Below are 14,131 nucleotides of genomic sequence, written 5' to 3' on the forward strand. Positions count from 1 at the left end.
TGAGCACTGGGGAGTTAGGGGGCTCTGGGTGCCCAGGCTCTGGGGAAACCAGGGGCTGTCCTGACCTCACCATGCTACACAGTGATTTCCCAACACACTGCCCAGATGCGGGAGTCAGAGGGACGGCCAAGAATGTGGTGAGAGGTCAGGAGGGCCTCATGGGACCCACCCTGGCCTTTGCCCTGCCTCTCTCTGTCTTCCACAGCCAATGCAGCCATGAGAGAGCACAAAAGCCACACCCTGGGACCCCACCATGGGAAGCCACACCCTGGGACCCCCCACCATGGGAAGCCACACCCTGGGACCCCCCACCATGGGAAGCCACACCCTGGGACCCCCCACCATGGGAAGCCACACCCTGGGACACCCCCACCATGGGAAGCCACACCCTGGGACCCCCACCATGGGAAGCCACACCCTGGGACCCCCACCATGGGAAGCCACACCCTGGGACCCCCCACCATGGGAAGCCACACCCTGGGACCCCCCCACCATAGGAAACCACACCCTGGGACCCCCCACCATGGGAAGCCACACCCTGGGACCCCCCACCATGGGAAGCCACACCCTGGGACCCCCCACCATGGGAAGCCACACCCTGGGACACCCCCACCATGGGAAGCCACACCCTGGGACCCCCACCATGGGAAGCCACACCCTGGGACCCCCACCATGGGAAGTCACACCCTGGGACCCCCACCATGGGAAGCCACACCCTGGAACCCCCCACCATGGGAAGCCACACCCTGGGACCTCCACCATGGGAAGCCACACCCTAGGATCCCCCCACCATGGGAAGCCACACCCTGGGACCCCCCACCATGGGAAGCCACACCCTGGGACCCCCACCATGGGAAGCCACACCCTGGGACCCCCCCACCATGGGAAGCCACACCCTGGGACCCCCCATGCCTCTGCTGCTCCTCATCGGTTCTGAGAGCCAATTTATACTAAAGTAAGAGTGGCCTCAACTTCTGTGTATTCGGGGTTTAACCTAAGCTACTCCATGCAGCTCATTAAGAATGCACCATCCCTGAACGCATACCTAAAGTCACACCCTGAAAACTCCCAGGACCCAAGTTCCATGACCCACCTCAGACCACAGCAAACATGTTTATTCTGGACCACAAACAGCAAATTGAGTCTCACTGGCCCAGCAAAGGTGCCGGGACACCAGCCAAAAACCTTTGATTCGAGGAGTTCTGAGCCCCCAGGGAGATGCTCTGGGCACCGGGTCCTCCTCCTCGCAGCCACCTTTCCTTCCTTCCTTCCTTCCTTCCTTCCTTCCTTCCTTCCTTCCTTCCTTCCTTTCCTTTCTTTCTTTCTTTCTTTCTTTCTTTCTTTTCTCTTTCTTTCTTTCTTTCTTTCTTTCTTTCTTTCTTCCTTTCTTCCTTTCTTCCTTTCTTCCTTTCTTCCTTTCTTTTCTTTCTTTCTGACAATCTTGATAAGGCAGCTCACAATCAAACCCACAATCCTCCTGCCTCAGCCTCTCATGTGTCAACTTTGTGGGTAAAGACAGGATCACAAGGGAGGGAGAGTTTCCTGTGAGGGGTTGAACGTGACCTGCTGACGTCCACTTAGACCTCAAAATTATCCACGGTGGGGAAGGGAGCGGAAGCCCTAACCTGTGTGAGTGCTGTGGTGACCACCAGGGGGCAGTGTGGACCTCGGTGGTCAGAAGTCCAGCTCGGGCATCATTCTGTGCTTGACTTGGCCCCTCGGGGGCTCAGCCTCCTGTGCCCCGGGGTTTGCGTGCTCAGCCTCCCAGGCCCGCTGCTGGGCTGGCCAGTCCATGTGTGCCCAGCGAGGGTCAGGGTCACCCACCACCTCGTCCACACAGGTGGCCAGGTCGATCAGGGGCTCCGACCGCTCCACCAGGATGGGTGCAAAGGGCCCCACAAGCCAGGGGAGTGGCACGGCCCGCAGGACCAAATCCAGGAACTCATCCACGCAGGCGTGTGCCCGGGCCACGCTGCCACGGCCCTCGGCCAGAGCAGTGGGCGCCACGTCCCCGAGGCAGTGCGCGCCAGCAAAGGTGGCCTGGAGCGCGTCCACCCTGCGCTGCACCTCCGCCACCTTGGCCTGGGCACCAGGCGGCAGGCCGCGGACGCAGCCCGCCAGGGCGTCCACCGCACTCTGCAGCTCCAGGGTCAGGCTTCGAGACAGAGCCAGCGTCTCCAGCTCCACCTGCAAGGGCAGGCCGCGGCTGTTGCACCTCTCACAGGAGCCGTGGCTTATCTTCCTGTCTCATGCATTTAAGGGAAGCTTTGGCTGCCTTAGTTTCCCCATGAAAACTAACGTGAGGCCTCGGCTTGCTTCAGGTTGCCGCGAGGACACGGTAACTTGGCCCTAACGTCTCGCATGGACACCTGGCAGTACTGACCTGTTTCCTGTATGGACACACAATGGGCTGGAGGGCGTGACCTGGTGAGAACACTGGAGCCTGGCCTCGCAGGACAAGAGGTCACTGCCCAGGTCCAGGGTGGGCCCTGCTCCGCCCCGCCCTCCTCGGGCCCCGCCCCATACTCTCAGGCCCCGCCCCACCCTCCTCAGGCCCCGCCCCACCCTCTCAGGCCCCGCCTCGCCCTCCTCAGGCCCCGCCTCGCCCTCCTCAGGCCCCGCCCCACACTCTCAGGCCCCGCCCCACCCTCCTCAGGCCCCGCCCCACACTCTCAGGCCCCGCCCCGCCCTCCTCAGGCCCCTTACCTGGCTGTGGCTGCGTCCATTCTCCAGACACAAGCTCCAGCCCCCACACAGCTCCTGAACCTTTGGGGGGTGGGGAGCAGGGGTGGGGCTCGCCCCGCTCTGCATGTGCTGCATCTGTGGGGTGGGGACACCAGGAGCTGAGGTCTTGGGGTGAGTGGACCCCAGCAGCCCTTCCTGAGTGCGGCCAGCCTTGCACTCTGTTGGCCGGCCCGCCCCGCCCCGCCCTGTCCCTTCTGCTCCTCTGTCACAGTCCGCATGGGGCGCCGCCCTGCCTCTCCTGCCTGAAGACGGACAGACAGACAGACAGAGTGGGACATCCGTGAGAAGGAATGGCATTCCGTCAGGAAAGGGGGAAACTGAGGGCTACACTGCTGTTCCTGGCACACGGCACACGGCACACGGACGCGGCACACGCCGGCCCCACCCACAGAGCCAGGATGGGAGGGGCTGGCTGCACGTGGAGTTGCTACTGAATGAGGCCAAAGCCTTGACGTGGGGAGGTGACGGGTGGGTGCGGGGAGGACAGGCGGGTACCGCCACACCCGAGGGCTGGGAGGACAGGCCACAACCCCGCCCACCATCAGATACCGCAAGATCCCGTTGCCCCACACAGCTGGGAAGGCGCCTCTCTGGCCAGGCACACAGTGAACTTTCTCAATGAGCATTTAGTAATCATACTGTGCAAAGTGTGCCCCATCAGCCACAGTGGGCGGGCCACGGGCGGGCCGGCCGACAGGAGGCGCTCAGGAGCCCCGTGCGAGCAGAGCTGGGGTGCGGCTCAGGGCTGAGAACCTCCCTGTCTCAGCCCAGTCCTGGGAACCGGGAGAACCTGGAACCTTCTGACGTACAGGAAATTCATTGAAGCTACCCAGGCAAGGGATGTGATAAGGCATCGGCCGTGTGACGGGGCAGAAAATACAGCGTATGTGTGCTGTGGAATACTATTCAGCCAAGAAAAGGAGCGGGACACTAACAGCTGTAGCCACATGAGTGCAAAAGCACACACTTGAGGGTCCAACTCCCAGAAGAGCCTAGACAAAGGCCCCGGGGCACTGCAGCCTGATAGGATGCGGTGGGGGCAGGAGGGGGAGGGGGCAGGAGAGGGAGGGGGCAGGAGAGGGAGGGGGGAGGAGGGGGAGGGAGCAGGAGGGGGAGGGGGCAGGAGAGGGAGGGGGCAGGAGAGGGAGGGGGGCAGGAGGGGGAGGGGGCAGGAGGGGGAGGGGGTAGGAGGGGGCCACAGACTCTGTTCACAGGCACCATCTGGTGTCCTCTGTACGGTGGACCGTCCGGGCAAGGTGAGGGCAGAGCCACGTGTGAAGCTGGGACAGGGGAGGGTGGGGCGGGGCAGGGTGGGGCGGGGAGGGTCGAGGTGGGTGTGAGGATGTGAATGAACCTGGTGCACTGGGCGAGGGATCGAAGGCAGAGGCCACCAGGTAGGTGGGCGAGCAGGAGGGGCCTCTCCCCCAGGGTGGCCTCAGCTGGGGCGGGGACAGAAAATACAAAGGGAGCCAGATTGGGACGCAGGCTGAAATGTGGGTGTCAGGGTGACAGTTCCAGACGGGGACAGGGACGGGGTTTCCTCCTCCCCTCCGTAGACTCAGAGCCCGCCTCCAGCCAGAGCCCCGCCTCCTCCCCAGCCAGAGCCCCGCCTCCTCCCCAGCCAGAGCCCCGCCTCCTCCCCAGCCAGAGCCCCGCCTCCTCCCCAGCCAGAGCCCCGCCCACATCCCTCCAGCAGAAACCTGCGGCGATTGCTCACACCCCACGCCCTGTTCTGCAACAGAGACAGGTTGCTCACCAGCTCCAGGGTTTCCTGCAGCTGAGCCAGCATCTCCTGGGTGCGGTGTTTGCTCTGCCTCAGTTTCCCCAAAGTGTGTTCATAGGCGAGGTGGCGGAGGCGTGCCGATAGGGATCCCAGACGCACAAAGTAGCCCCGCTGCTGCCTCTGCTCCTCCACTGAGCCCACTTCTGGGCCCTCGGCCTCAGCCGCCAGGGCCGCTGAGGAGGAGAAAGCCAGGGGCTTGGCACGGCCGAGGCCTGCACTTCCGCCGCTCATCGCGCCGGGGCAGCGCCCAGAACCCGTCACCTCCCCGAACCCTGTGAAATGTCTTTACTTCTGCTCACTTTGTTTTGAACCGTGTAGCCTCCAAATTCGGAGGTTGACCTTGAACCCCCGACCTCTGAGTGCTGGGGTGACAAGCCTGTGCTGCCACAGTTTCCGGGGTGCTGGGCATGGGAGCCAGGGCCTGGGGCCTGCTGGGTGGGCGAGGAGCCCATCCCGGCCTCTAAGATGAAGGAAGCCGGACCTCAGGGCCTCAGGGCAGCAAGATGGCTCCGAGACGGCTCAGGTTCAGTGTCACGGGGAAGGAGAGAACAACTTCCCAAGATCATCTTAAGTCCCTGTGCCTGCTGTGGCACGTGTGTGTGCACACACACGCAGGCACACGCACACACACACACACACACGCGCGCGCGCACACGCACACACGCACGCACACACACACACACACGCACACACGCACACGCACGCGCGCACACGCACATACACGCACACGCACGCACAGCGCGCACACGCACATACACGCACATACACACACACACATGCATGCACAAACACGCACGCACATGCACACACACAGGCTTGTAAACTTAAATATCGTTGCATGCCAGAGGCAGACCCAGGATTCAAACCCAGGCATGATTCTACCAAATAGCCTCTTAAAAATTAGATCATAGTCAGGCCCAGTGGTACACACCTATCATTCCAGCACACAAGAGGCTGAGACAGGAGGATGGCCATGAATTTGGGGCCAGCCTGGACTATGGATTGAAACTGTTTCTTTTTTGTTTTTTTTTTTTTGTTTTGGGGGGGTGTTTTTTGTCTTTTTTGTTTTTCTTGTTTTTTTTTTTTCCAAAACAGGGTTTCTCTGTGTAGCCCTGGCTGTCCTGGAACTCACTCTGTAGACCAGGCTGGCCTCGGACTCAGAAATCCCCCTGCCTCTGCCTCCCAAGTGCTGGGATTACAGGCGTGCGCCACCACTGCCCAACATGAAACTTTCAAAACAATGAAATTACATGAAAGAATAGACACATCCCGAGCCTAACAAAAAGCACTGTTCAGGGCCACCTGTCTGAGCCTGGTTTGTCACATGCAAAAGCCCCAAGTGTCTTTGGGGTTGAGAGTGTCTGACTTTCTTGGGTGCATTGTGGAGGGAGAAATCCAACCTGGGTTTGAGTTCCAGGCTTCCCTGTGCTGTGTTAGGCTGTGCTGTGCAGCCTTGGGCAAGCTCCCGACCTCTCTGATCAGTACCTAGCTCGGCTTCAGTCATGGGCAGGAAGCGGTCCACCAGCTCCTCCGACTTGCCCAGCACCATGTCCATGGCTTGACTCATGGACCGCCTCAGCTCCCCACTCCAACGCCGGCCCCGTCGCGCCAGGTCCACCACACCTGTGACGCTTTTGGCCACTGTATCCTTGGCTGAGGTCACCACCTGCAGGAAGGGGGTCACCCTGGATGCCGTGGGCCAGGGGCTCTGTTTACCCCCTCACGCCTGATTCCCGCAAGTGCTCACCCCGCCCTCGCCACCCCAAGGCCTGCCCGTCTCTAGTACCACGTCCGATGGCTGCTGCAGGAAGGGCAGCTTCTCCTCTAGCTTGTCCAGTCCTCTGCAGGCAAGATGGTTCACTGTGGCCACTGAGGAGAGAGAGCCATGGGCAGGCGGGAAGCGGGAAGCGGGAAGCGGGAATCGCTGTGACAGGAGGGGCATGGCGGAGGGGGCCACAGGGAGCCTCTCCTTCAGCCCCATGGCCGGCCATGGGTTTCTGGTCAAGTCAGCGGGAGCTCTGAGCCAGCGACCTGAGCTAAGGAGGCCAGGGTGACGCCCGAAGGTTGGAAAGGGGGAGGGGCAGAATTCGGGACCTAGAGAGGACCCAAGAAGGGACCTGGGCTCAGTACATGTGGGTTTGATGGAGCCCAGCACCGCATAAACCAAGTGTGCTGATGCACACCCATCATCCCAGCACGCAGAAGGCCGAGGCAGGAGGATTGCTGAGCATTTCAGGCCAATCTGGGCTACAGAGCAAAACCCTGACTCAGAACATTTTTAAAAAGAAAGGGGTGAGGGAGCACCTGTGACTGGGGCGAGGGAGCACCTGTGACTGGGGCGAGGGAGCACCTGCGACTGGGGCGAGGGAGCACCTGCGACTGGGGTGAGGGAGCACCTGCGACTGGGGTGAGGGAGCACCTGCGACTGGGGCGAGGGAGCACCTGTGACAGGACCTGGGCGGGACACCTGGTTCTGGAGATGGCAGAGACGGAGCACAGACCACGTTGGGGACTGGGGCAGGGACTCGGACTCACACTGGGGCTGCAGGTGCTCCAGCAGTGGCTGTGCGTGGTCCAGGGCACAGGTGGTCACACTACACACACAGTGCTCAGCAAGGCGACAGGCGGAGCCCAGCAGCGGGTGCCTGTCCTTGGCCGAGTTGTAAGCACTGGACACGGCAGTGCATGTGGCCTTGACCAGGGGCAAGGCCACCACTCGCTTCACCACATTCTGCAGAGAACAGTTCCATCAGGGCACAGCCACACCCCGATTCCCGTCACCGGGCCAGGCCGGGGGACAGAAAGCAGGTCGCCGACCAACCAATGGCTGCAGCATGCAGCACACACACAGAGCAAAAGGGCAACATCTGGTCCTCCAGATGTGTGTGTGTGTGTGTGTGTGTGTGTGTGTGTGAGACCTGATTGCTCGGGGCCTCAGTTTCCCCACAGGTGTAGTTAGTTGTAAGTGATGTGCACCCTAAGTTCGGCGCTGTCACTGAAGCGACTCTTATGGGTGACCCCAGTCACCTGGAGCTATGAGAAGGGACCCAGCCTTCCTCAAACTCCCCCCTCCCCCGCTCCCCCCTCCCCGCTCCCCCACCCCCCACCCCGCTTCCCCACCCTCTACCCCCCACCCCCCCACCCCGCTGTCGCTCTTCCCTACCTGCTGCTCTAGTTCCTCCAGGCTGGATCCGGGGTCCTGAGCTGTCTGATCACCGGACATCCTGGGGGGGACGCAGAGAGGGCGGAGCCCTGAGACTCAGCCCTGTGGGGTCCCCGGGGTCCGACCCCCGGGCATGCACACGGCCCAGCACACAGAACGTATCTAAGGAGAATCCTGTGGCTTTGTTGGAGGACAGGCGTGGGCCCCGGGGGGGCGAGGATGAGCTCAGATGTCCCCGGTACCTGCCGAGTGGCGCTGGGTGGTGTCCCCAGGTCCCCGGTCCACTTCCGACCCGCACGGACCACACACCGGCCCCCGCTGCAGCAGCCGGAGAATCAGATCCCTTGACGGGCAGGGAAGTTGAGGCAGAGGTTGCACGTGGAGCTCCGAGGTCACCCTCAGCTGTCCACGGTGACAGGGACGCTGACCTCAGGGCTCACGCCCTACGTGTCCCCACCATGGCCGTCCCACTGTCCTCTGCGCCTGGGCCCCGCCCAACTGGGTCCTGGGCCCCGGCCCACTGGGCCAAGGGTCCCGCCACCTGCTGTGCCTGTGGCTCCGCGCCCTCGCCTCCACCGCCTCCACCGCCTCCACCCCGCCGGGTTTGGGTCAGGGCCGCCCCGCCCCGCCCCGCCCCGCCCCGCCCCCGCGCGCCCTCACCTAGGTGCAGAGCTCAGACCCCGCGGGAATCCCCCTGGTCCTCCCACCTGAGTCAGCCCGCCATCCTTATAGCAGGTCTGGGTGGGGCCTCCGCGCCGGGCCAATGACACCCGCGCCGCCGGGGGTGTGTCTGGAACTTCCCCGCCCCCACGCCCCCCCTTGCTGGCGCCCTGGTTGCCATAGCGACCCAGGGACCGCTGAGTCCTGGTCCAGTCACCATCGCTGACCTCAGACTAGGACAGAGAACTTTTTTAGTCTTCAATCTTTTCCGTTTGCTTTGTTTTGATTCAGAGTCTCTCTCTGTAGTCAAGGCTTGACCAGAACTCGCTATGTAGCCCAGGATAGCCTCAAAATAACCACATAGCCAAGGACGACCTTGAACTGAGCACCCAGTGGCTAAGACAAGAGATGTGCCACAGCACACATGGTTTCCCGGTGCTTGGTGTGAAACCAGAGCCGCAGGTGCTCGGCTGGCTCTGCTGCTGAGGCCCACTCTGGCCTAGCTTCCTTTATTATTATTATTATTATTATTATTACTTTAAGACAGGGTTTCTCTGTATTGCCCTGGCTGTCCTGGAACTTACTCTGTAGACCAGGCTGGCCTCGAACTCAGAAATCCTCCTGCCTCTGCCTCCCAAGTGCTGGGATTACAGGCGTGCGCCACCACTGCCCGGCTATGATGATGATGATGATGATGATGATGATGTGACATATTTGTGTCCTGGTGTTTTGTTGACGTGTCCCTCCTGTGTGCACCACAGATGCCTGATACCAGCAGAGGTCAGTGAAGCTGTGACCCACTGTGACTGGAGTAGCACGACTGTGAGCTCTCACGTGGACGTGAGAACCCCAGCCCGAGCTCTTAGGCCATGAGTGGTCTCTCTGGCCTCCATCTTACTTTTAATCTGCTGTTTAATCCTGAGAGCTGTTAAGCCTGTCAGCTCTGATCCCATTTTACAGATCAGCAAACTGAGGCCCGAGGTTTACCCCACTCCCCCAGCTCCCTCTTCAGGACTTCGGCGAGAAGCCTGGTGTTACTGAGTCACGTGTTCGTCACCAGAGCCTCAAGGTGGAGGCAGGGGAGTCAGGAGCTGAAATCATGCTGGGCTGTGGAGCCGGTTCGAGGCCAGCCTGGGCAATATGAGACCACACCCTTGCCTCTCAATGGTCAGAGTCCCTCTGTCTAGGGGGTGAAAAAATAAAGCTGGGCTGTGGTGCAGGCCTGTAATCCCAGCACTCAGGAGGCAGAGAGGCAGGAGGATTTCTGAGTTTGAGGCCAGCCTGGTCTACAGAGCAAGTTCCAGGACAGCCAGGGCTACGCAGTGGGAGGGATCTGGAGAGCAGGCTCAGTCAGTAAGAAGGCCTTGTCAGTCCGAAGACCTGAGTTTTGTGGCCTCAGCTCTGGGAGGAAGAGGCAGAGGCCCATCTGAGGCTGGGCCGGGGCGGTGGTGGCGCATGCCTGTAATCCCAGCACTCAGGAGGCAGAGGCAGGCGGATTTCTGAGTTCGAGGCTAGCCTGGTCTACAGAGTGAGTTCCAGGACAGCCAGGGCTACACAGAGAAACCCTGTCTCGAAAAAAACAAACAAACAAAACAAAACCAGGGCAGAGGGTGGGCGAGATGGCTCCGCGGGTGAAGGCGTTTGCCGCCGAGCCTCAGCACCTCTGTTTGCGTCCCTCGCTGCCACATTGCGGACAGCCTGGACCCACTCCTGATGCCGCCCTCTGACCTCCGCAGGCTCACGGTGGCGCATGCGCACAAAACACGTGTGCAACAAAGGGAACCGCGCAGCCCCGAGCTGTTCAGTCCGCCTGGGAGCGGCTTTATTCACTGCGTTGCTGACCCCTGAAACACAGCCAGACAAACATGGCGGCCTGGGGTCGGCACAGGAAGAGCGCGAGGCGGGGGAGTCGGGCGAGCGCACGGAGCGGAGAGGGAATCAGAGGCGAGCATCGCTGCCTGAGGGAGCGGGAACGGCACGTGCTGGGGCTCTGCACGCCGTGGCTCAGTGGCGAGCGCGCGCGATGCCTTGGCCCGCACCGCAGTCTCCATCGTCACAGCGACCCCAGCTCTGCCACGTCGAGGAGCCGCCGTCCCTTCACGGTCCCGGGCCCTGCGCAGCGCGTGTCGTTCTGCGAGAACATCTTGTGTCGGTTGGCGTCCAGCCAGCGGCACAGGTCCGCCAGGTCCTTGTCGCAGACCCAGGGGTTGTGGGAGACGTCGAAGCCGTGCTGCATGTCGCGGGCCGGCCTCCCCAGGGTCGCCCACAGCCCCGCGGGCGCGCTGGACAGGGCGTTGCCGGACAGGTCCAGCATGTCCAGCTGCCTTAGGCCGCGGAAGGCGCCGGGCGCCAGCGCGGACAGCCGGTTGTCGTTCAGGAACAGGACGCGCAGGAACGGTTGGGGCGCAAGCAGGCCATCCCCCAGCCTCCGCAGCCGGTTCCCTTCCAGGTGCAGGCGCTGCAGCCGCCTGGGGCCCCGCAGGAGCCCCTCGGGCAGCGACTCCAGCTGGTTATACCCAAGGTCTAGGGTGTGCAGGGCGCCGAGGCTGAGCAGGAGGCCGGCGGGCAGCGAGCGCAGCCGGTTCTCCGCCAGGTCCAGGTGGCCCAGGGCGTCTAGGCCCTGCAGCCATGGCGCGCGTGCGGCCCGCAGCTGGTTGTGCCGCAGGACCAGGGTGCTCAGGGCGGCCGAGGTGCGGAATAAGCCGGGGGGCAGGCTGCGGAGGGCATTGTGGGTCAGGTCCAGGACGCGCAGCCCGGGCACCGGCGCCAGCAGCCCTGGGGACAGCGCCTGCAGGCGGTTGCTGGAGAGGTGCAGCTCCCGCAGGCCTGGGCAGCCTTGCAGGGCCGCGGCGGGCAGCTGCGTCAGGTTGGAGAATTCCACGGACAGATGGACAGTGTCGGCCGGGACGGAGCTCGGGAACTCAGCGGGGCCATAGCAGGAGACCGTGCTGCCCTCGGCCGAGCGCAGCATCTGACATTCCTCAAGGCTGGACACCCTGCCCAAGAGGGCCAGGAGGAACAGGGCTCTGGGAAGGCGGATGTTGAGATCCTGGAGGCTGAGGTTAGTGAACCATGGTGAAAATATATCCCTTCCTTCCTTCCCATCCCCGTGGCCACTACCTTGGCTGTACCAACTGAGTCCTTCCTCACCAGGACTGGGACAATACGATCACCATGGTTCCTTTCCTGAGTCTGTTTTGGTCTCCTTAGCTAGGTGGGTGGGTGGCAGAGCCAGTGAGCTCCTATTCATTCTGCAAAGCCTCAGGCACACTATACCCTGGGTTTCATTCCCACCTACTGCCTCCCCTCAGCTTCCAGAAGCAGCCCGCGTTCCACAGCAAATCTTACCTGTATAACTCTTAACTTCCGGGTCTGACCCCTACACACTCCCTTCCCGTCTACCAGCTCTAACAGGTTACCAGTTCTTAATTATTCCCAGTCCAAGTACCTAGTTACTTCTAACCTGGGTTGCATCCTGGGTCTACCCCATCTCCCTCGTTATGTATTCAGAAGGGAGAGTCCATGGACTCCTATTCATTCTGCAAAGCCCTAGCCACAATGCCCGGCTTTCATTAGCTCTTCGCTGCCCTTCTCAGGAAGGCGGATGCTTCAAAGCTGGGCTTGTCCGTTCTTTGTCCAGCTCTCATATGGGTTGTGCGTGGTCACCGCTGGGTGTTCAGGGTGAACACAAATTCCTCTGTGCGCATATCCAGTCAACCCTCTGGGGCTTCCTTATGGCAGTGGGTGTGGCCGAGGCCTCAAGACCGGGGCCTAGGGCAGGTACCGTCTCCCACCCCGCTCTGCTCCAGGGGCCACTGGCAGTCTGTCTGGGAGTCAGCCTGTTTGTACAGCCTGCAGGCCTGAATCCTGGCGACCTCAGTCCCCAGGCTAATGTCCCCGTGGCTGTGTTTGGCCTGGTGCCAGGTCTGCCCAGAACTGGTCAGGTGGAGACCTACCTCCCTCGATGCTGCCCAGAGGCCATCGCTGCTCTTCTGTGTCTGTCCTCACGACCCCAGGAAGTGGCTTTATATAGTCCCCAGCCCAGCTCTGCTGAGGCAAAGCAGGAAGAGCCTGGGCACTGGCCAACCTTGCTAAATCCCTTCCTGGCAGTGACGGCGCCTTCCTACCCACCCTTTCCCAGCCTTTCTGCGGCCTTTACTTCCTCTTTAGGGGTAGGGAGGGGGAGGGGAGGGGTAGAGGTGGGGAGGGGTAGAGGGAAGAGGTGGGGAGGGGGAGGGGAAAGAGGTGGAGAAGGGGTGTCCCACCACAGTCCCACCTGGGCTGTGTCCTCACCTCTCCCGCCAGGATCCAGGGACTGAGCTTTCTTTGAGGGGTGGGGGTGGGGTGGGGGCAGGACAGTGCTGGGAAGTCTCTGGTCTTGAAGCCCTGATGTGTTGTTTGCTTTTCGCGCTCTAGTAACTCTCCTACTGAACAAGGAACAATGCCTCATTCTGGATTCGAGATCTCCCGCAGGGAACCAAAGCAGGTCTGGCTCAGGTTCTGTAGGACTCAGTTTCCCCACCTGCACAGCTGAACTTGACTGTCAAGAGATTCTTTGGTGATTCCTTCTCCCTGAAGAGCAGTAGTGGGTGCATGTGTCTGTTGTGAAGACACACTGTGGTGCCTCACACGTCATCTCATCACAGCACAGGGTTGGAGTACAGAGACTGGGGAATCACTTCCACTTTGACCAGACTGGGCTATGCATGTACTGAGACTGTCTGACAACAAAAACCGCGAGGCAGACACGCATCTCAAGGCTATGAGTTTGCCTTTGAGGACACCCTTGGTATCTGTGTGTGACACAGGCCATAGGCTGATTCTGGGTGTCTTCCTTAACAGTTCTCCACATTGTTTACCGAGGCAGGGCCTCTCAGTGATTGGCTTAGGCTGACCTTCAAGAAGCCAGGGACCTTCCTGTCCCTGCCTCCCCAGTGCTAAAATCACAGGCATGCACCACCACACCTGGCTTTTTCTGTGAGTGCTGAGGGATTTGAACTCAGGTCTTCTTGCTTGCACGGGCAGTGTTTTACCCACTGAGCCATTTTTCCTGCACCCAGCTAGTTCCTCCTTGTTGGCATTTCATCTTAAGGTTTTCCAGGTTTTCACGCCTTGACGTGACCTCTCCTCCCAATCTGGGGTTCTAAGAGGCTACAGCCCCCCATTTGCCTGTGAGAGTGACCAAGAGCAGACGCATTCCCCATCACCCCAGGAAACAGCTGACCCAGAGTCAAGGGGCCGGTGGATGTAAACAGAGTTTTATTGATGGGCATAGGTCTGGGGAGGGTCCTGGACTCAGGTGACCACGTGGCATGCATGGTCAGCTGGCAGTCGAAAGGGATGTCACAAGTGGGGGTGGGTGGCGTGGGCCTCTCTGACCACCCCAGGGCTGTATTTACAGGGGTGTCTGCTCACCTCGTCCCTCCCAAAAAAAACCCACAAGCCCTTTAGAAGCAGGTTCCCCCATCTCCCAGCCTGGACCCCCAGGACCCCTCTGCAGGAGCAGGATTTGAACTCCAAACCAGCACCTTGAAGGCCCCATGCCCTGGGCTTCTTTTCAGAAGTCCCAACATGGGCTCAGCCAATGCCAGGGTCTCTGAGGGCGCCACCACCACATTCTAAGTCGCACACATGCACACCCACGGCAGCCCTGTCTCTCTCTCACACACACACACAAACACACACGCACACACACACACACGCACACACTTCTGTCCCAGGCCCTTGCACACACAAACAGGCCATGCACACGGACAAACATCCACACACGCAGGGGCCCA

General features: G+C 61.1%; 2 protein-coding genes across 4 annotated transcripts; both read right to left on the reverse strand.

Moving 5' to 3' along the window:
• Window positions 1-1,452: 1,452 nt before the first annotated feature.
• Window positions 1,453-8,132, reverse strand: Plin5 (perilipin 5). The gene is made up of 8 exons (XM_052192719.1): window positions 7,934-8,132; window positions 7,692-7,752; window positions 7,064-7,259; window positions 6,315-6,397; window positions 6,014-6,194; window positions 4,502-4,701; window positions 2,707-2,820; window positions 1,453-2,187 (listed from the first exon to the last, which is right to left on the reverse strand). Exons 2-8 carry the CDS (start codon window positions 7,749-7,751, stop codon window positions 1,675-1,677), a joined length of 1,347 nt encoding a protein of 448 aa, XP_052048679.1. The 5' UTR covers window position 7,752; window positions 7,934-8,132; the 3' UTR covers window positions 1,453-1,674.
• Window positions 8,133-10,146: 2,014 nt separating this feature from the next.
• Lrg1 (leucine rich alpha-2-glycoprotein 1) lies at window positions 10,147-12,430 on the reverse strand. 3 transcript variants are annotated; one of them, XM_052193369.1, is made up of 2 exons: window positions 12,308-12,430; window positions 10,147-11,377 (listed from the first exon to the last, which is right to left on the reverse strand). In XM_052193369.1, the coding sequence occupies exons 1-2, from the start codon at window positions 12,331-12,333 to the stop codon at window positions 10,405-10,407; spliced, it is 999 nt and encodes a 332-aa protein (XP_052049329.1). In that variant the 5' UTR covers window positions 12,334-12,430; the 3' UTR covers window positions 10,147-10,404. The 3 variants fall into 3 exon arrangements, with proteins under 3 accessions (XP_052049329.1, XP_052049327.1, XP_052049328.1); XM_052193367.1 differs by having other exon boundaries at window positions 10,147-11,407; window positions 12,308-12,429; XM_052193368.1 differs by lacking the exon at window positions 12,308-12,430 and adding an exon at window positions 11,815-12,301 and having other exon boundaries at window positions 10,147-11,407.
• Window positions 12,431-14,131: the final 1,701 nt, after the last annotated feature.

Source organism: Apodemus sylvaticus, chromosome 9, assembly GCF_947179515.1.
Source record: "Apodemus sylvaticus chromosome 9, mApoSyl1.1, whole genome shotgun sequence".
NCBI lineage: Eukaryota > Metazoa > Chordata > Mammalia > Rodentia > Muridae > Apodemus > Apodemus sylvaticus.